Source organism: Cynocephalus volans, chromosome 7 (assembly GCF_027409185.1).
Source record: "Cynocephalus volans isolate mCynVol1 chromosome 7, mCynVol1.pri, whole genome shotgun sequence".
Taxonomy (NCBI): Eukaryota; Metazoa; Chordata; class Mammalia; order Dermoptera; family Cynocephalidae; genus Cynocephalus; species Cynocephalus volans.
The window spans coordinates 128006868-128029428 of record NC_084466.1 but is presented as its reverse complement, the minus strand read 5'-3'; the positions used below and the strand labels follow the sequence as shown (position 1 = coordinate 128029428).

The following is a 22561-nucleotide window of genomic DNA, read 5'->3' as shown; positions in this document are numbered from 1 at the left end:
TTATGTCTTCATTGCATTTTATTTAGGTATTTCATCTTCACGTCTTTCTGGGCATATAAGATCTATTATGTCTATGGCTTCATGATGCTGGTGCTGGTCATCCTGTGCATTGTGACCGTCTGTGTGACCATTGTGTGCACATATTTTCTACTAAATGCAGAGGATTATAGGTGGTAAGTACTTATTTGTGGGAAGAACTTCTAGGGACCATAATATTTTAAAATAAGGTTTCCTTTGACGTCTACCAAGCTGAGTAAAAGATCTGTATAGAAATTTTGCTACTTAATATACCACGTAGGGGTTTTTTTTCAGTCACAAAAATGATGATTTTAGAGGAAAAATAGTATTAGTCAATTTTTTTATTAACAAGAGGTAGAATGTTAGAAATATTTTTACAAAATGCTTGATGTGGAAAGAGCTTTATGAGGAAGCATCACACAAGGAGACAGGTCTGAAAAAGGAAATGGTTTATATAAGGTCATTTAGGGAATCTGACAAAATTCAGGACTTCTGCTTTTAATTCTTAGGCTCTCTCCTTGTTGATATATTTAAGTACTGTGTACATGCATTTGTTTTAAAATATACAAAGAATGTTTTTATCAAATTTGCTTTAAAGTTTTTGTTTCAGTGCCATTCATTCAAAAGAGTTACTTTTATTTTTTTTTTTTAAAGGCAATGGACAAGTTTTCTTTCTGCTGCATCAACTGCAATCTATGTTTACATGTATTCCTTTTACTACTATTTTTTCAAAACAAAGTAAGTGGAGACATTTTCTCATGTTTTATTTAGGAAATTAAATTTGTCCTTTAAATATTAAAACTTAAGGCCTTATGTTGAAAGTAAAAATGAATATACTATATATAATTATTTTGTTGTATTTCAGGATGTATGGCTTATTTCAAACATCATTTTACTTTGGATATATGGCGGTATTTAGCACAGCCTTGGGGATAATGTGTGGTAAGTTCTGAAATTCTTTGAATATTACGAATAAATCTTTGAGTTTCTCAGTTTCAGAAAAATGCAGTAATTGGAAATTAAGAAATTGAGTTCTGTTGTTTGATCAGGAACACCAAAATAAATTCAAGTGTCTGATTTAAGTCCTTTTGCTTCTTCTCCCAAACCTAATTAATCACCTCATTAATTTTTTTATCCTAGAAGTTTTATTAAAAAAATTTTTTTGAAGCATGCCTAATCATGTAGTCTTTTTAAAAAAATAATTCCATACCACAGTTAGTTTCTCATTCATATGGAGAATTAGCATTTTTTAAGCTTAGGTTCAATGGAAAAGATCATGACATAGGCAGGTTAAGAAACCTGAATGGTTTCTATGTGGAAGTTTCTTGGACTGTTTATGGAGGTACCAGTGTCCAGGAGGCAGCATGGTTTACTGGTTATGAGGACATGCGTGGATGTCTGCAGACTGGGGTTACATTCTGGCTGTGCCATGTGTATGCTTTATACCTTGATCCAATTCCCCAAGCTCTCCAAGCCTCTGTAAAATGAGAACAATACCACTGTTTGATGGATCTATCACAATCTTCCATTAAAAGTAAAAGGTAATAGTTACCACCATATGATAGAGTCTCTAGAATGTGTGAAATAGGTAGAAAATAAAGAACTTTTGGAAGCAGCATGATAAATGGAAAGGGCATGGACATGAGAACGCCAAAGCATTGGATTAAATCTCCATGCTGCTGCTCACCTTTTTTTGTGGCCGTGGAAGTCACTTTAACCTTTTTAAATCTCATTCTCATCTGTAAAATAGACATATCTTTCAGAGTAGTTGAGAGGAATAGTGTCCTGTGTGTAAAGCACCAAGTGTACTGCCAGGACTGTTATTAGGGGTAAGAGATAGCCAGTTTGGTGGGAGAGACAAGGGGAGGGTAGGAAGAGCTGGGACTTCTGGTGTCAGTCAGTCCTGGGTGTAAATCCTGGTACCCCTACCTAATAGCCATATTACTCTGGCCAAATCATTTAACCTTTCTCTCTCAACTTCCCTCATTGGCAAAATGGAAGTAATACGTACCTTGTAGGGTTGTAAAGAGGATTCAGAGATTGAATGTTGCTAAACATCAGGTAGATGGTAGATGTTCAGTGAGTGGTAGCTGCTGCTGTTATAGATAAGGGCTAAAAGCCCTTGAGCTTCCTTCTGCTCTGACCATGTCTCTGTTTCTGCAGTCTGTGGGTTTCAACACCTTGTGTTTTCACCTCAGAACAATTTCATGACACTAGGTCCAGGAAGAGGTACCTTAAGGGAAACTCATACAAATGATTCACTTTTTTTCTAGTTCAGTGTTTTACTCAATAAACGAGGCTGATTCCTTAATTACTTCATTAGGAATTGTGTAAGGCTAAAGGATTAATTACTGTGGAAACATTTCCAGAGAATGAATAATTTAGATGCTCCTCCTTTTTTTTTTGCCACTGGCTTTTTTTTGTTTTTTTGTTTTTGATGGTTTCATCTTTAGCTATAGGGTGAGCAATGGAATGAGAAAGATCTGATAATCTTGTTAAGAGCTGAATCCTGGTATGACACTGGTAGATACCTTTAGGGTACCAAGATTACCATGTTCCTCTATCAAAAGAGTCTGTTCAGTTCGTAGACCAGCATGTATGTGATTATGTGTATGCGCATACACAAATGATGTTGACTATAAAGTAGTGAAACTAATTCTACAAGCTATAAGACAGTTCTCTATATTATAGCCACATGTTTTATTTGTAGCTGCCATATTAGCCATTCCCTGTGATAGTTAATTAGTTAACTAACTTTGAAGGAAAGATTAATAGGGACTGAAGGTTAAAACTAGATTGTGTCATGTGGGAACAGAACCTTCTTATTATCCTTAGGCAATCAGAAGTTTTCTTCAGTATTTTTGGCCATTGTTCCCTCAAAATATTGCTCACTGGACTCATCTTTATTTTATCTGAGATCTTTCTTGTCACCAGCATTCAGTGAGGTATAGAATTAATGTTATGCAGAGGGTTAAATTTTTTTTCTTGACTTAACTTATTCTATATGTAATCTTAGGAAGACCTAGAGAGGTAAGATCTTGACATTTACAAAGAAAATGGAATAAATCTAGCTAAATGTTTTGAGTGCTTTTTCCTATTGAAATTTTGTCTTACTGCATGAAAATCTTGGCACATTTATGGTTCCCTGCTGTTCTGGCAGTGTCCCAGCATTTATTCTTTAATGGGTTTATGTGCATTTGGTGTTAATCTATTTTTTGGCTGGGGGCAGGGAGGGAGAAACTGTTTAGACTGAAACCGATTAAAATCATAAAAAAGAATTATACAAACCCATCAATTTGTGTTCTAAAATGCTTAAGTTAATAATTAAAAGAAAAATATTTGTTTTGTTTTCTTTTTAATGTGAAAAAGAAATGGCTGTGTTAAGGTGGGAAATATTTAGATTGTTATAGTCATTACATTATGAGCTTAGCATTTTTTTTTTAAGGAAATTAAATTTAAAAGTGTATCTCTATTACTCCTAAGATACTTACATTTTTAGAGAGCATATTCAGTATCCTCTTTTTATAAAGTTATATTTTTTATCAATTTATTCTTGAGGTACTCATAACATTAGGAGAAATGATTCTCTAGGTTGATACTGTTGATTTTAAGCATATCTCTGCTCAAAGGGGAACAATGTTTTGAAAGTCTGGAAAATTGGATTTGGTTATTGGACTAGTGTTATATTATGCCAGTTAAGTGTTTGATGCTAATTAAAATTTTATAGATATTTTTGTGTTCTAAGAATCCAGGTTTATTTTTAAAAATTGAATGATTTTTCTTTTACCCTATAAAGAATTGTATTATAACTATTTTAAAATGCATTATAAATATTTTAAATTTTAATATCATTATTTCATATTAGAAATGTCCAGTCATTGCAAAAAGAAATAGAAATAGGTTTGCTTTGTCATATTGGAGGGGTGTTTTGTATTTTAAATTTTTAATAATGGCAAATTTTCAAATATATATAAAAAGAGAGTAATACGTATAATTAGTCCCCATGTGTTCAACACCCAACATGGCCCATCTTGTTTTATTTCTATCCCTACCCCTATCCCTACCCCTCATTATTCTGACATGAATCTTGGACTTTATGTTGTTTCAACAGAAAATATTTCAGTATGTATCTCTTTCTAAAAGATAATTCCTTAATATGATGAAATGTTCAGTTAGTATTCAGATTTACCCCATCTGTCCCCACTTTTCTTTTAATACAGTTTGTTTGCATCAAGATCCAATTAAGGTCCATGCATTGCTTGGTTAAAATGTCTCTTAAAGGTCTTTTAATCTTTAGATGTTCTCTCTCTTTTTTTTTATTATAATTTATTTTTAAAATTTCTTATTTTTCATTTTTGCTGATTATATCCCTGGTGTCATTTAATGTTTCTTCATGTGCTCCACCCCATATTTCCTGTAAAGTGGTAGTTAGCTGTCTAGGCTTGATCATACTCAAGAATTTAACAGGTAGTTTGAAAACTTTTATTAGGGGGCACATAATGTCTGGTTCTCTTTCTTTGTGAGCAGCCATTGATAATTGTTGCCTAGCTCAAATAATTCCTTGTATAATATTCTATAATATTATCCTATAATATTCTAATTCTGTCATTTCTTTTATATTTATTAGCTGGGATACTTCTGTAAAGGAGAACCTTCCTTTCATCAACTATTTGGTTACCTTGGGGTATAGTTCATATTTAGGATAGGCAGGTTAGACACTGGTTTCTTTGGTGTTCGTTAAAAGGTGACAAATTAGGCCGTGTGTGTGTGTGTGTGTGTGTGTGTGTGTGTGTGTGTGTGTGTCTGTGTGTGTGTGTGTGTGTGTGTCTGTGTGTGGCTGTGTGTGTGGCTGTGTGTGTGGCTGTGTGTGTGTGGCTGTGTGTGTGTGTGTGGCTGTGTGTGTGTGTGTCCGTCCGTCTGTGTGTGTGTGTGGCCGTGTGTGTGTGTGTGTGTACCATTATTAACTCATGATGGTAAATTCCTAAGTCTAATGGAAAATTTTCTCTGACAGTTCAGTGAGCAATTGTCTTGTTTTAAAGAGCCCTTGGTATTTGCAGTAAAGAACTATCCAGTTAATTCATTCATTCAACAAATACTTATTGAGTACCTTATCATTTGCTAGGCACTCTTTTAGACACAGGAGAAAGATAGTTCATTTAACAAAACAGACAAATATTCGTGCTTTCTGGCATTTTGAGCCCCATGTGAGGCTAACTATTCAAAGACAACATTTCAAAACTTCTGACCTACTTACCTGTCTCTCTTGTCTGTTCCTTCAAATATATCATCCTTTCTACCAGCCACACAGCTACTACAACTTAAACATAAAAAAGAAACCATCAGAAAATGCCTCTTCTCTAGAGCTTCAAAGGGCTCTGTCCTTCCCTGAGTGAATCTCCCATTACTTCTGACTTATCCGTAATGTTTTGGGAACATTGGCATTGTTTTAATGACCTAGAATAGTATATGATCAAATCAGATTTGTTTTTTTCATTTAACTAATTTTTGCCATTATCAAATTATTCTTGCTTTACAAGAGATGTATTTTAATTCCATAGTTACTGATTATACAAGAAATAATTGCTACTTGATTCTAAAAAATTACAGTAGGTCAGATTTGGGGTATGAAAGTAATAGGTGATTTGCAAAGCAAATGATATAATTTAATAAGTTTAGAGAGAATACTAACATAAGGATATTATCTTGAAAAAAAGAATATTTTTAGAGCAGAGAGCATCTAGTGTTTGTAAATGATGTATATTTTTCTGTATATTTGTTTCAAAACATCTTGTTTTATCTTTGCAGGAGCGATTGGTTATATGGGAACAAGTGCCTTTGTCCGAAAAATCTATACTAATGTGAAAATTGACTAGAGACCCAAGAAAACCTGGAACTTCGGATCAATTTCTCTTTCATAGGGGTGGAACTTGTACAGCAAAAAAAGCGCAAGAAGAGTTTTGGGCTTTTACACTGGGTACTTTGTGGGTCTCTCTTTCGTGGATGGCTTAAAGTAACATCTATTTCCATTGATCCTAGGTTCTTACTGACTGCTTTCTCCAACTGTTCACAGCAAATGCTTGGATTTTATGCAGTAGGCATTACTACAGTACATGGCTAATCTTCCCAAAAACTAGCTCATTAAAAATGAAACAGACCAGCTCTCTTCAGTGAAGAGGACAGATAGTTTATTTAAAGCATTTGTTCCAATAAAATAAATAGAGGGAAACTTGGATGCTAAAATTACCTGAATAGAAATCTTCCTGGCACTTAGTGTTTCTGCGTTACTGAAAATGATGTTCCAGAGAGATTACTTTTTTTCTTATTTTTATTGCCATCGTCGACCTATTGTGGGACATTTTTATATATTGAATCTGGGTTCTTTTTGACTTGTTTTTGTTTTTCCCAATTCAACTGCATCTTTTTTAAAGAAAACAGGATTAAAAAATATTAAATCCTGCATGTAATATATCTGCTCTCATCTTAGTTGGACCAACTTTCCGTTTATTTATCTTAAAACCATCCAGTTACGTCTTAGTTCCATCCAAAGAAGATACAGTCCTAAGTTAGAGGTATACTCTCTACAATGCAATTTACTGTACAGTTAGAAAGCAAAGTGTTAAATGGAGAAGATACTTGTTTTTATTAAACATTTTGTGATTTAGATAAACTGCATTTTAACTGAATGTCTAAAGTGATTATCTTTTTTTCCCCCCAAGTTAGTCTTACATCTCTTTTTGGGTTTGAATGAAGGCTTTACATAAGAAATTATTAAAAACAAGGGGGGGTGGGTAATAAATGTATATATAACATTAAATAATGTAACGTAGGTAGATTCCCAAATGCATTTGGATGTACAGGTTGACTACGGAGTACTTTTTTTGATGATGATTGGTGTAGAAATGTGTGAATTTGGGTGGCTTTTTTACATCTTGCCTACCATTGCATGAAACACGGGGTTTTCTTCAACATGTGTGTGTCATACTTCTTTTGGGAGGGAGGGGGTGTTTTCTTCTGTTTCTTTTCTGAGACTCCTACAGGAGCTAAATTTGTAATTTAGAAACATTTAATTTTGTTAATCCTGTCTGGGACTCTTAAGTAACATCTAAAGCATTACTGCTTTAGAATGTTCAAATAAAATTTCCTGACCAAATTGTTTTGTGGAAATAGATGTTTTTGCAGTTTGAAGATATCTGTTCAAAAGGCAGTATTACTGAATGCCATTTAAAAAAATATACTATGAACTGTGCTTTTCTAATGCAGGGGACCCCCCCCTTTAAAATACCCAAACTTGCTTACATCTAGATTATCCAGTATAGTCACAAAGTGAATCACAAGCCCTTTGAATGAAATTGTGGCACAAAATCTGTTCAGGTTGGTGTACTGTGTAAAGTGGGGATGGGGTACAAGTGGTTAGCTTACTCTCGGATAAGCAAATAAAGGTTACAGTTTTCTAAAAATGATTTCAATTTTGAATACATCTTTCTGGAACTATCCATAAAGTGAAGTTTTCCTAAAACCATTGAGTTTCTAGTTTAACAGTTTGCTATGCAAATGACCACCTAAAACAATACTGTATATTGGTATTTTTAGAAAGACTCAAAACAGCTGTATTTACACATTAACATGAAACTCATGCCATTAATAGTTGCATAAGATGTTTTCATTATAAAATAATGTTTCTATAAATTCATGGGCTTTTCATCCTGTATTGTGGCATTTAAGGCCTATAAAGAGTGAAAAGTTTAATTTCTTATCACTGGAGTATGATTGATGTGAACAAACAGAAATTTGATCAGAAGCTGTAGGTAAATCCCCTTCAAGCCAGAATGATTTATTAAATGTAATCTAGTGGTTCTTCCATCTTCTCTTCCTTCTCAACTGCTTTTAAGATGTTACAGGAAACTAAAAGTCAGTATTTAATTGCTTATATTATGTAACTTGTTAACCACATGTAAAGTGTTTTTAACATAACACATAGTCTATATCTGATGGAGTATACATTGGACAGCAAGCAGCAAGCCTTTGTCTTAATAAAGTGAAATTTATTTCTCATGATATGAATCTTGCAGGTAAGATGTAAGATTTTTAAAGAATATGCAGTTTAGCTATTTTCGGATGTACCAATTCTTTCTACTTAGTTGAGCTCTGTTCAAAGTTCTTTAGAATCAGCAGTGAAAAATAACCTAATTTCCAAATACATTGATAGCATTATAACGAATATTAATCATCTTGAAAAGTCCTTTAGAAAAAGGACATATTGTTTTATGGCTTCATAGAGGAGCTGAATAAATATGTCTTGCAGAAGATGTGATTCACATTTAGCTCCCTAGTTCTCAGTTGTAGAATACAAAATAGAATATTATTTAAGTTAATTGAAGAGTGGGGTTTTTCTCCCCCATTCATGCTGTGTATCTGTCTTTCATTTGTTAACACTATTTGCTCAGTTTATCAACTGACACTTTGAACACTATCAGAAACTAAGGATAAACTTTCCTTGTGTATCTTTAAGCATGCTTCTCCTGAAATTTATTTACATTAGTAGTTGCATTGTTATACATATTTTCTAGTACAAGAGTAGGATAAGATGGCAATGTGATGGCTAGGGGGATGATAAAACATTCTTTAATGTATCATGTTGGGCTGCTAGATTGTACTGGGTTGCCCATAAATCAAACCCCATACTCTTAGAATTTGTTGTATTGTGGTATCTGAATCTAGTGAATGGCATGCTTGGGTGTTTTCCATTGAGAGTGGATGGACCTCTTTATAAAGGTGGTTGCTGCAAATTCTAGTTCTTCCAAAAGCTACTTTATTTAGGGTTTATCCATAAATTGTAGTCATTTTGATACAGCTTTTGTTTCCTAAGTGTTTACTAAGTACCTTATGCCAGATGTCTTGCAAATAAATGTTATTAAAAACTTTCTGAATTTTTACAAATGTAGAAAAGAAAATGTATTAATATAATTTGTTCAGGAAAAGTTATATACCAAAGGGCTTCTGTATCTGAATTCTGGGGTGGAGGGAAGCCTATCTGTAATCTATACACTGCAGTTACATAGGGGTATTAGGTGTAGATTTCCATGTTTCTTAGCGCTTTATTCTGTTGATTTATTAGAACATGTAATAAATAGAAGTAGTGATGTATGAAAACACAAATATTTATTTTAATTTTTATATCCACTAAAATCCTATAGTTATGAAACTGTATGAGTATTCTAACAATCAAGATGGTAAAGAGATTGAGGTGTTAAATTTTCACTTCTCTGAAGATTGTTTGGAAGTGTGCAGAGAAATAGACTAGATTTACAGGTAGAGTAGATCGGAAAGTTAACATATATACCTGCAGAAATTTTGTGAGATTTGAATTCAGTATGAGGAATTGCTATAATTCTCTTCCATGAGCATTTCCTAAAAGCCATCTAATTTGATATTCTTATTGCAGCTGTAGAGAGAAATGTGCAAAGACAAGAGTAAACAAATTTTAAGTTTTTATTTCACTGTTATGAAATGGAAATAAAGAAACTTCTGAAAGCTGCTTATATGAACTATTGGTGAACTAGACTTGCTAATAATGGGTAAAGCAGCACAGTGTGTGTTTATCCCAATTCATTAATTTAGGTTTTTTGAAAGTTATAAACGTTATTAGTAAGAGCTTAAGGCAAGGAAGAAATAACATGGAATTATGTTTGAAGGACAACAGCATCTTGGAAAAGCAGTCCCACCTGGGCTTTTCAACTGTTTTAATTTTGAATCTATAAATCCCCACAGAGTATGGACACTCAGTGACAGAGTTGGAAGGAAACAATTATTGCTCGACGATCACTTCCATTTTGTACGCACCCTTGTTTTGTGTGGGCCATATTCCAGCTGGCTTTTTAGTAATAAAAATCCGGTATATAATGTGTCAAATACAATTGAGGTTCTAATCTAGTCTGTTAATTTATCAGAAGTTGGGTTTTTAAAGAGTAATAAAAAGTTAAATGTACTTCCCTTGGATGCTTTATTTCTTTCCTTTTTGTAACAGGTGAACCAAGCAGAAGGAATAACCCATTAGTATTGGCATGCATATGAAGGGATTACTAATAGGTTTCCACAATTAAATAATGCAGGGGTCTGCAAACTTTTTCTGCAAAGGGCCAGATAGGAAATATTTTAGGCTTTGAGAGCCATGCAGTCTCTGTCGCAACTACTATGCTGTTGTAGCACAAAAGCGGCCATAGTAGGCAGTTAAACTAATGAGCATGGCTGTGTTCCAGTATAAATTTGCAAAAGCAGCCAATGGATCAAAGTTTGCTAACCACTGAAAGAAGGGATTTAAAATTCAAGGTTTGATCCCTCCCAATTTATACAGAAAAATTGAAAGAATGGTACAATAAATAAGATTTATCTTTTTAAAAATGACTTTTCTTTTTCATTACCATTCTTTTGACTTTTTTTTTATGTACAAGCTCTGTCCCTTCCCCTCAAACCCCACCATCCCTGTGCCTGTCATTCTCCTGATAGATAATACGTTGCATTTGTCTAGTCTTATACTTTTTCAAAGCAGTTTCACATATGTTCTCTCACAGCCATCCTGTGAAGCTGGTGGAGTAGATACCTACGTTTTATAGATACGGAAACTAGGGCAGCTAAAGGAGGTCTTATTTTTAACCCAAAAGAAATCAAGATTAAGACCCTGTTGTCTTAACTTTTAACTGTAAAATGTGGATGTCACCTCTCCAGTGTGGGGAGCAGATAGTATATGCAGAAGTCACGTTGAATATTAGTTCTATGCATATGGAAGGGATTATTATTATTGTGCTACACTGAAGTATGTGGTTAATTTCTCTAAGTCTATCTGTAATTTTTGTTTTTCATCTTCAGTTTCAACTAGTTTTTAAAATTCTTACTAACTTATTTGGTTCTTCTCTTCCCCTAATTGTGTTAGCTGCCTCAGTTCACAACCTTACTTGCCGATTCTTGTTAGATAGTTTAAGTTGGTGCATACACATTTGGATTACTTCTGGTCTGTTTAATGAACACTTTTTGTCTGGTTGGAAAACTAAGAGTAGAAGGGAGTCAGTTATGCAGCCAGCTTCTTGATTTCAAAGTGAGTACTATTTTATTAAACTGCTGATCTACAATTTAAAATAGAAAAGGGGGAAATAAACCTGTATTGGGACATGAGAATTCAATGTTAATGTAGTCTACAAATGTATTTTAAATTATTTGATTATTTAAAATGATTTTCATTTTGAAAGTTTACATGCTTAAGGTGACAGGAGTTTCGAATGAAAAAAAATGGGGGAGACAGTTGTAGGGGAGAAGTTGATAATGTCATTGTAACTGGCCACTGTTATGGTTATTCTTCGTGGTTCAGTCTAAAGACTTAATCTTGAAGGTCAGTGAAGGGGGGGTGGATCTAGAGAGTGAGACTTGGAAGGTGGTGGTTTCAAGTTGGAGTTTGTCAGAAAGGTCTGCTGTAATTATAGACCAGTAGGGTAAGATCTAATAGGTAAGTGTCATAGGTGTGGTAGCTGCTGTAATAGATGCTGGCATGAGGATGTGTGTGTGTGGTTATGAAGGTGTCCCAGGCAGAGACATGGAGGTGTGAAGCAGCAAGGCCCTGTCAGGATGAGTGTAAGGTGTTTAATGCAACAAGAGTGGAGCGTGGGAGGCAGCAAGAGCCAAGGTTGGAAAGGTAAAAGGAAGGCCCGATGGTGGACGGAAGGCCTGACATGCCACCGAGGAGCTTACATAAAGGTTTTGGGGAACAATGAAGGGTTTTAGACAGCTACTAAATGTTGTAACAGTATTAAATATTTTAAATTACCTTCTCCAAAGATATCAATGTACCCTCTTAGAAAATGTAAATGAAGGAATGAGCTGGCAGAGGAGAGTGCCCATTTTGTTCTGGAGGTTCTTTTCCCTGCACTGGAGATGGTTGTGATGATATATAGTAGCCTGGAAAGGCAAAATAAGGAGAAAGTGGCCTAGGTGGTGTAGCGAAGGATGAGTAGCTACAAGAGAACTAGTTACTCTGGGTATTGGGTAGAGATGGAATGAGTTGGGTGGGGATGGAACATCTGACTAAGAAAGGAGAAAATTTGTATCCACTGTCAGGTTTACCACAGGACCCGGAGATATGGGGGAGGAAACCCACAAATAGTTATGAATGTAATGGAACTAAGATGGGCAGCTTTAGGTCATAAAGCCTTTCATTCTAAATTTACTTCCAGTTTTTTCATGTGATTTAAGGAAAAATGTACTATTTCAGTATAGATTAGAGTTTAACCATACAAGTGGTGAGTGAAATCAGGAATTATAGAGTTTATGAGAAAAATATTAATCCTCCCTTTTTTAATCTAATTTTTCTAATCGATTTTTTTGCTATTTGTTGGTTGGTTGATAGCCAAAGGAGCATCTAAACCGGCCTTTTGATATAAAATTGTGCAGCTTGCTCATTGAGGAGCACCACTACCTTCAAAATATTTAGACGAAGTGTGTTGGTGAGAAGACCTGGCAGCTACTCTCCAGGTGGGGATTAGAGGCAATAAAAGCTCACAGCCTTAGTGCTTGCACAAGAGGTGGCCTCTAATGTCTATTTTCCAGAGGAATTCCTGCTAATGAGGAAGCCAGTTGGCTGTGCCATCTGGAGACCTGGAAGTGTCACAGAAGTTTGTTAGGCTGTTTAGATGTTGACTTTGTAGACTTGTCTACTGATGGGTGGTGACCTTCACTGGGGTGAAGGTAGAGAACTGTGGCGTTGGGTTTGACTCCTTTCAGCATTCAAGCAGAAATGCCATTCAACCTCCTCCCACACTTATTGCCTATTTAGTGGCCACTTGGCCTTCCCTGCCGTTTGGTGGCATCCATTCCCCCAAAATTCCATCTTCTGGTCTGCCAGTTCTTAAACCAGGTTTTGCCCGGTCTGGTACTATCCTGTATATGCCCATCTGATGAAAACTCAGCATGACGCAGGGTCAACTCCATGCATTTCTTCCTAAGAGCCAGGACAAAATAGCTAATAGCACCCTTCCCCTGGTTAACTTTTAACCCTTTACTGATTTGAAGGACTTGTTATCCCAGTTAATGGAGGAGAAGACAGATGACCATAATGTAAGAAATTCAGAGTCTGGTGTAAAGCCCAGCTCTGGGCTCCCTGTTGACTCTGTCATAAGTGACTTGAAACCAGATGGAAACTCAAAAGGGAAGTTCAGTCCATTTTTCTGCATGCAGTTTAACCGAAAAAAGATTCTACTGGGTGTGATGCTGTAAATCCCTACACATACACATTGGTGTGTTATACTACTTGATTATAACAATTTTGCTTGCATAAAAAGATCTTCAAAAGCCTCATGGTAATACTTTTTATGTCTCTACATCAGTGTCTCAGTTCTGACAGTTTTTACATTTAAGGTACAACATAAAAGTGGGTTTCCAATAGCTCTTGATTATTCCCCTAAATTATTTGGACATATGTTTTTAATAAGCAAAAAAATAACCAGATTTCAAAAATTGGTCATTTTTATTCCATCAGGTTAATGATGAGTGGCTTATTTACTAAAACATTTCTGAATTTTAACACAAATAGCATGTATGGCTGTTCATTTGTCAACCGTTTTGCCTGTATGAAGCATCTTAGACTGACTAAAGGATAGGGTCACTTAGAGGGGAAATGTGTCATTTTCAATCTTTCTTCCTTATGCATCACCAGTCACTAGATTAGGTTAGGTGAGTGCGGCAGCAAGCGCCTTTCATGGCCGGACAAGGGGGTGTTGAGAGCAGAGGGAATCGTAATCCTCGATTTTTTCCTGCGCTGAAAGGGTCCCGAGAAGAAGATTCATTCACTTCATCCCTGCAGAGAAGCGACTGTCCCAAAGCACACAGCGAGTCGGTTGCGACGTGGACCGCTCACATCGGGCTGATGGTCCTGTGCTCCGAGCTCCTTACCCCTGTTGCCTGCCTTCGTCCACGTGTGCATCGGGGAGTTGTAAAGCGAGTTATGAGAATAAAACAGGCGGGAAGCTCAGCCCGGTCTTCAGGAGCAGCGTCCTCGGGGGCCGGGGGCCGGGGTCCGAGGTGGCGCCCGCGGAAGGGCGCCTTCGGCTGGGCGGGCGCGTCGCTGGCCCTGGGCCCGTGCCTTCAGCATCTTCACCTCGCTCCGCGTCCTCCGAAGTTGCGGAGGTGCCGGGAAGAGGAGGGGCCTCGCTTCGGGCGCCCGAGTGATTGGCTGGAGCCCCGGGCGAGGGCTGTGCGGTTCGGCCCTGGTGGAGAGGGGCGGAGCGGCCACTGCTCCAACCACCGCCACCACCGCCACACTCGCAGCCGCCGCAGCCTCGGCCACCCGGCAAGTGGCTCCGAGCGGCGGCTTCCCGGGTGCCCCGACGAGGACGGGGGCGCCGCGCTCCGCTCGCTCAGCGGCCGGGCCATGCCCCGCAGCCGCGCGTGACCGCCGCCAGGTCCCGGTGCACCATCCCTCGCCCGAGCCGAGCTTTCGGTGCACGCAACTCCCCCGGCCCCCGCCGGTCCAGCGTCACCATGCCCCGGGCCACTGCGATCGGGGCCCTGGTGTCACTGCTGCTGCTGCTGCCCCGCGGCGCCGGGGGACTCCGGGACAGCCCCGACGCCGCCTCGGACTACTCGGCGCAGGAAGGCGAGGAGGACGCGGAGCAGCAGCTGGAGCATTACCACGACCCGTGCAAAGCCGGTAGGTGCCGCCGCCTCCGGGCGGTCCGGCAGAAGTTTGCCTTTGAAATGCAAATGAGGTGGTGGGCACGGCTGCGCTGCCGTCTGCGGGGCGGGCCTCCCTCCGCTGAGACCCCCTCCCTGGGTTCCCGGGAAGACAATTCCGCGAGGAACCGCTTAATACCACTCGGAGCCTGGGACGTCCCGGCTGCGGGTTTGCGGCGCGCACCGGGTGGCGGCGGCGGAAGCGCTCCCGAAGCGAACCAGGGCGGGCGCCCGAGGCCGTGGGGGGGGGGGGGGGGGCGGCCCCGGCCACCGCCGGACGCTCGGGCTGGGGCAGCGGGGCCGGGCTGGGCGCGGCGCTCCCAGGCTCAGACGGAGCTGCTGGCTCCGATTTCACAGCGTTTGAAAGTTTCGCGCAAAGTTTCCTAAGATGTTGTGGTTGTTCTTGGGAAGAGATTTTTTTTTTTAAAGAAGAAAAAAAAAAAAAAAAAGCCTCACAGCAGGCAACAGGAAAGGGGTCTCCGAGGGAGAATGTGCAAGACTCAAGTGGCCGCAAACTTCCCTGTAGTCCCCTCAGCGTCGTCCCGGCCGGGGGTCGCCCCGCGCGGGCGGTGATGGAAGCCAGCAGGTGCTCTCATCCCGCCAGGAAGCGGCGCCCCGGGACGCGCGGGCCTTTCGGACGCAAGTCGCGGCCCCGGCGCTGCAGTTCCAACCGGCTCAGGGGTCCCCAGAGGAGCGGCTTCTGAGCTCGAGTCCTTCAGGCGTCAGCCACAGGAGGGCCCAGGCGCACGTTCCAAAGACAGCCCATGGGTCTGGGGCAGTTCCCAGCGGGGACAGAGGGGTGCCCACGCTCCCCGGCAGATGGGGGCCCAGAGGCCAGCACAGCCGCTCCTGGTGGTGGCCGGGGACCCGCGGGTGCTGGTGGCGGTCATCTCTGGGCATCGTCTGGCCCGGTTTCACTCGGCAGCGGGGGAGATGAGCGGAGAGAAGAGCGTCGCCTCCACCCTCAGGGGCGCAGGGTGTTTCTTCCAGGTGCTGTGGCTGGCCAGGCCTGTGTGAGTGCCTTGGACCAGTGGTCCCTTTCCTTCTCTCCCTGGAGACCTCTATCAGCCTCAGTTTGCTCATCTTTAAATTGGGGATAGTTTAAATAGGAGGACTCAGATGATTTATGGGAAAACTCTCTGCAGATGGAACAATGATGATGGCACTGTAGTTATTTTTATTGGTACTTCAGTGGCTTGAGAGTGGCGGTGGGCGGGTCAGAACTGTGTGTGGTCTGGAGAAGACCAGGTTACTAGGAGGCTGGAGGACGTAGGGAGTTCTGAGACCTGAGACTCTTGTGAAGGTTGAAGATCAAACCAGGCTTGAGGAGCCTGGACTTACCATAAGGGAAGATTCCTGTAGAATATCCACCCACTGCTGTACCTCATAGGGCCTCTGAATTGAGAAGGTGGGCACAAGAGTTGGTTCCTGATTAATTTGAGACACTGTCAGCAGGTAGCGTGCCCTGACTGACATTATCCCAGTTCCTCATGGGACCTAACTCATGGCCAGGGAGAAGGGTCTCCAAAGCACTGTTGGAATGGTGACCTGGCCTTGAAAAGGGCGACTGAGGTTGGGAAAAAGGGTGGGGATTAACAGGGTTGCACCTGTCAGGTCCTGGACTCTGCTGGTGCAAGCTGGGGCTGCTGGGAGGCAGTGGGCAGCTGGGGCACTGAGTGGGGAGTCGATCAGTTTGCTCAGGAATATATTGAACACTGCCAGTGTGTTGGGTGCTGGTCTGGGTGTTGCAAGTTCAGAGAGGAAAGAGACATAGATCTGCCTGTGAGAGCTTCCCAGTGCTGGTCTCAGCTTTGCAGGATAACCCTGAGTCAGGCTTGTCCGCCGGGATCTCATTTTCTCCAGTAATTTTGAAAAAAAATGCTGTATAACTAAGAGCATGAGTATTCTGTGACTATTCACAGACAAGATGGGATGGGCAAGCAAGGCTGGAAGGTAGAGGAGCTGGGGAGTGTGGTTTCAGCCAGTTCCATGCATCCTCACAGCTGTGCTTGGATCCTCCCAACCCACTGGTCTCTCCCTGGCCTATGCTGATGCTAAGAGTGGCCAGAAGAGGGCGATGGCAAGGGAGACCTGGGGGCGGCGGGGAGGTAGAATCTCAGTCTGCCTATCCTCCTGGAAATTCTCTGACTCAGGGTACAGCAGTAAAGAAAGCCAACAAGCAGTTCTTCAGTGCAGTGAAGCCTCAGTGAAAGGACTTGCCTCCCAGCTGGGGAGAAACTGCACTTCCTGGTTGCATATTTGAAGAAAACCTTTATAAAGGGGCAGCTTCTTATCTTATCCCAGTCAAATCCTGACTCCCTGACTCCTTCAGCCTAGAGCTCTCCTCCTAGGACCTGCCTTGGGTCTTGAAATCTAAAATACTTTCCACCTGTCGTTTCTCAATGTGGGTCTCTATTCTCCTGCAGATCCAGAATGCAGAGGGGAGAGCCTGGGATCTATCCTGGTCTCTCAATAGCTGTGTTACCTTGGACAAGTCCCGTCCTCTCTGGGCCTCAATTCTTTAGCTCTAGAATGAAGATGTGTACTTGTTAGGACGGCACACTGACAGGTCTGGGGAGTGGGTTCAAATGGTCCACATCAGCCTTCTTGCCCTGGGCCTACTTCACACCTTGTGGGCATTTGAGTCTGAGCACCTGGCTCTGTCCTAGTCAGTGTTCTATGGTTCTGTGACCTTGGTTCTAGCCCAGCATCTAGCACAGAGGCTGAGCCAACTGGTAAGTGACATACCATTTATAATTTTACCATTTCACCACTTTTACAATTTTTCTAATCATTTTTGCCATTTTACCATTTACAATTTTACTATTTACTCCACCATTTATAAGCTGTGTGACCTTGGGCAAGTCACTTGATTTCTCTGTGCTTTAGTTTCCTCATTTGTAAATGGGAACAATTCCTGATAAAGTGCTTAGCAAAGTGCCTGATGTACAGTTAAGTATTTAATGAAAAGATTTTTTAGAAACTTGTTGAAAGAACACCTTCATGCTGATTTTTGAAGCAGGTTTTAAGCTGTAAAATTTAAATTTACTAATAGACAATCTATTTGATGCTGTAAAAAGGGATGATTTTTCAATCAGTTGATTGCAGAATGGGAGTGAATCTGTGAAGCCCTCCTGGCCTGGGGCTGGTGAGGGGCATGGGGCTTCTGGGGCATGTTCTCTGTCTGGTGATCCATAGCTCTGATGTTTTGTCTTAAATCTAATATCATCAGTGCAGCCAACTAAGGGTTCAACTGACAGTAAATCGCAAGACATCCTTCCAACCACCATGCCTCTGAGAGTGAAGCTTGGGAAGACTTCTCCTGCCAGGCTGCCCTTATCTACAATTCTTTAGCTGGACTTAGGCCTGAAGGCCCTGGTCCTTATTCTGTCCCTGCCTCTTCCTCTCTGTGTGGCGCTGAGTAAGTCATTTTGCCTTTTCATGCCTCAGTCTCCTCATCTGCAAAATGGGGATGGGAGCAAAAACACTTGCCTTGTAGGGTGGACATGAGGCCAGTTTTAGTTGGAATCCTCAGAAAGCAGAGCCTTAGACAAGGACTTGTGCATAGATAGTTTGTTTGGAAGATGATCTCAGGATGCAGGGGTGAGGGAGCAGGGAGAATGAGACAGGAAAGGAGAAAATTGAATGAAAGGAATGGAATAGAGGTAGCTGCTTTATACAATGGGCTCTTGACCCCACTGGGAACTCTTGATTTCTCTGTGCCTTAGATTCTGAGAAGCTTATAGAAGACTTCCTAGAATTTTCTGCTCAACGAATAGGAGGCTGGAGCATTCAGGCAAAGGCTGCTGCCCTTCACTCTTTGCTCTCTGTTCTAATTTTCATTTCTATGTAAGAAACCACCCCAAACTCAGTGGTGTAGAACAACCACCACTTTATTATGTACCTGATTCTATGGATTCAGAATTTGGAAAGGACACAGCAAGGGTGGCTTGTCTCTGTTCCACATTGTCTGAGCCTCAGCTAGAAAGACTTGCAGGCTGGGGTGACTTGACAACTGGGGCTGGAATCATCTGGAGGCTCATTTGCACAAGTATCTGGACGTTGAGGCTGGATGCTGCCTGGGACCTCAGTTGGATTGGCCAGAACACCTACAAGTAGCCTCTCCATGTGGGCTAGATGGGCTTCCTCACAGCATGGCAGCTGGGTTCTAAGTGCAAGCATTCCAAAAGAACCAGATGGAAGCAGTATCGCCTTTGATGGCTTTGCCTGAGAGTCACATATTGTCATTTCTACATGGTCACAAACCTTCCCAGGTTCAAAGGGAGGGAACATAGACCCACTTCTCCAATGGAAGGAATGTCAAAGTCACATTGTTAAAAGAGTGTGTGGAATGAGAGATACTGTTGCAGCCAGTTTTGGAAAATATGACCTACCACATTGCCTGAGACATTAACTTCCCTGAACAACTAGGTATAGTGGGTTCTACAGATTCAGAAAAAGTTTTCAAGCAGAAAAGTGGGGAGACATGCAGCAGAAGCATGGAACTGTCCAGAATTGAGCTGAGGGTATGTGACTCAGGTCACCAAAATCGTCTACCTGAGTGCTGTACAGTACAGCCTATTGGGTTTATTAAATCCAAGGGAACTGGCTGATAGCCAGCCTTACTTTTCAGCTGGTGGCTTGGTAAATGCCAGGGTCTTCCTCATGGCTGTGAGTTCTGTGTTCAGATATAATAAATGTAGTTGGTGGTTCCTGATGGCTTATGGCTCAGGAGCCAATGGTGAGGATGGTGGACTGGGCACCAGCTCTTTCCTCATGAGGAAGCTTGGATTCCTCCCCACACTTTCAGACTTCACTTCTGCGTGGAATCTGGGGCCTCATTTCACCTCGCCATTTTCTCCAAGATACCTACAATCAGGTTTTATTTGGGGATCACCCAGAGAGCTCTTTGGGGCAGCTCTTGCCGGCAGCTCTCAGGTTACTGATGTGAGGCTGGAATGTCAAACTCCATGAGGTCTGGGATTCTGTCTGCTTTGGTCACTGCTCTATTCCCGGTGACTAGAGCAATATCCAGTACATTGTAGGCACTTGTCAATATTTAGTGAATGAGGGAATGATGATTTTGGCCCTCTGTGGATTGCGTCCTTGGCTGAAGGAACTCCATGCTCTCTGTCAGCCTGGAAAATGAAGCAGCCCTAGCGCAGCAGGCTGTGAACCTCCTGGGCATGCTCAGAGTGGAGTTGGGGAGATCATGGAGTCCTGGGCAGTGCTCCTCTGGAGTTTACATCCTTCGTGGCAGGGGCAGGAGCCCTGATTTCTTAAGTAGAGATGAGGCTCACATGGTACCTCCCAGAAGCTTGTCTCCCCTGTACATCCTGTCCCCAGAATGGGAGCTGCCATCTCCCTGGTACCCTGTCTGTTCCCTGTGAGACTCCCATTCCCACAGGCCACTCTCTGGTAAGGGCAGCTGGCACTTTTACATCTTTATTTTCATCCCTACTTGTTATAATGCCCTTGCTAATGGGCAGGTGCTGAATTGATGGAATTAAAATATTTCAGGGCTGTATTGGAATTAAATGTTTGTTTTTCCTTTTCTCTGGACAGTAGCAGCATCTAGTCCACCTCTGTCTCCAATATTTCACACCCTGCAGTGCCTGGGGCAGGATGTGAGCTGGTTATGACACAGGCTCTGACACCTGCCAGATCTGGATTCAAAATCTGCCACCTGTGCCAGGCTGTGTGACCCTTGAGCAAGTTACTTAACCTCCCTGAGCCTCAGTTTCCTCGCTTGAAAAGAACTACTGATATCCACTTTTCAGGGTTGCTATAAGGATTAAATGATACAATATTTGTCAAGTGCTGAGCACAGTTTTTGGTACAAGGCAAGTGCTTGGCGATTGGTTTTACATTGTTAGAGCACAGAGCAGGTACTCCAAGCACTTCCTGAAGTCTTTTGTTGAAATGCTGTAGAGTAATTTGAATTTTTGCAATAAATGAATAATTGATTTTATATAATGTAATTGAAGTTAGGGATTCTTAATTTCAGACCTGATAACTATTGTTAAACACGGTCTCAAAAGTAAGTGAAGAGTGAGTTTTATGGTATATGAGTAATATCTCAATAAAAAATGTTTTTTTAAAAAAGTAAGTGAAAACGAGGACAGGGCCCAAGGCAGAGTTGGCTCCCGAGTAACAGGGTCAGCTAAGTGGCACAGCTGCCCGAGCTGAGAATTCAGCTATGCCAAGCAGGTGTGGAGTATGTGGCCACCAGATGCTGAAGAGAACCCAGAGGCCCCAGCAGTGGCAAGGCTCAAGCTGGAGCAGGCATTACCTGGGTAAGGGGAGACCAGGAAGGGGCACACGTCGGGCCTCTTTTGGCTGGGGCCACTCCAAGAGCTGATTGACAGTGAGAACACCAACCCTCTGACCCTCACTGCGGCCCCGAGAGTAGACTGTGAGGTCTGCCGTTTTGCATGTGGGGAAACTGAGCTTCAGGCCTAGACTTTCTGCCAGACATTGATGCTCCTTTGACTTCCAGCACCGCCTCTGTGGATACAGCTCATGTTTGGCAGACAGAAAAGTGCACAATGACATCATCAGAGGTAGGTCGCCAAGTCTTACACCACTGGATCCTGTTTTTCCTTCTTTTCCACATGGTGGCACAGTGATCAGCATGGCACATCCTTTCCTGGGGTCAGCATGTGTGCTGAGAAAGTGTCCTTTCCTCCACTGTCTACACAGTGTCTACACAGTGGAGGAAAGATGGTGGGGACGGCGATGATACTGCAGAGCCATCCTCAGCCCAGATCTGCAAGGTGCCAGGCACATGCCAGGCTCTGCAGTGATGCTGAGGATTTGAGTGTCAGTCAGACCATAACCCTGCCCTCTGGGAGCCTCCTGCTCAGGGCTGGGCATGGCCTGCTCAGCAGGAAGATATTCCTGGATGGAAGCCGAGTGTAGACAGTTCAGCAGAGCATCTCACTCAGCAGCACTGCCCAGGTCAGTTCTGGACCTCCAGCTGACCACTGCTTCTCTGGCCACCGTCACAGCACTCCACAGCCTGGGCCATGGTCGTTTGAGTGCCTCGCTCCTCCTCAGCCCAAGGAGGATAAGGACCTTGCTGCAGCATTGTGATTCTGTACACCTGCTTGGAATCAGGCTGACTTAGGTTCCCTTCTCAGCTCTGTCACTTACTAGCTGTGAAAACTGGAACAAGCACCTCAGCCTTTAAAGCCTCAGTTTCCTCATTTGTATAATGAGGTTAATAGAAACTCCTATTAGCAGGCTTGCTGTTATATGAAAAGCACTTAATACTGTGCCTAGCACATAGATACACTCAACAAATGTGAGATATTGTTAGAATTATATGGTCCTGGAAGAACCTGGTTTTGCTCAAAAAAGTGTGTGAATTAAATCAAATCATATGAATAGCATGGCTTTCCATTCCTATGAGACAGCCTAGGGGCAAAGTGAGCAAACTAGCAGCCAATGACCTGAGCTCAGACCCTGGCTCTGCCACTTCATAGCTGTGGGACCCTGAGCGAACCGGATGAAGCTTGCCGGGATTCTGTTCCTCATCTATAGAATGTGGGTACCAATGTCAACCACACAGGGTTATTATGAGGATTAAATAAGTTAGTATAGACAAAGCACTTAGAATAGTGCCTGGAACATGGTAAACCTTCAGTAAATACTGTTGTTTTTATTATTATCATCCTACAGAAATCCAGCATGGTTTCCAAGTAGCAGGAAACCAAATATCTGAACAAACAAAGCCAGATGATGTTTTCAGAGTTTTGTGTTTTCTAGTGATGCTGATGTCGATAACTCCTGTACCGAGACTTTGACCTGAAAACTTAAATCTGCCATG

General features: G+C 41.7%; 2 protein-coding genes across 3 annotated transcripts in view; both read left to right on the top strand.

Annotated features, from left to right (window-relative positions):
- Window positions 1-7168, top strand: part of TM9SF3 (transmembrane 9 superfamily member 3) — a 63563-nt gene extending 56395 nt beyond the window's left edge. Inside the window, exons 12-15 of the mRNA XM_063102845.1 lie at window positions 27-173; window positions 673-756; window positions 884-960; window positions 5824-7168. Coding sequence (XP_062958915.1) covers window positions 27-173; window positions 673-756; window positions 884-960; window positions 5824-5891 — 376 coding nt within the window. The 3' untranslated portion in view covers window positions 5892-7168. The remainder of the gene's footprint in view (window positions 1-26; window positions 174-672; window positions 757-883; window positions 961-5823) is intronic.
- Window positions 7169-14397: 7229 nt separating this feature from the next.
- Window positions 14398-22561, top strand: part of TLL2 (tolloid like 2) — a 120457-nt gene continuing 112293 nt past the window's right edge. For both annotated transcript variants that reach the window (XM_063102699.1, XM_063102700.1), the window contains exon 1: window positions 14398-14707. In XM_063102699.1, the coding sequence (XP_062958769.1) occupies window positions 14539-14707 (169 nt within the window). In that variant the 5' untranslated portion in view covers window positions 14398-14538. The remainder of the gene's footprint in view (window positions 14708-22561) is intronic.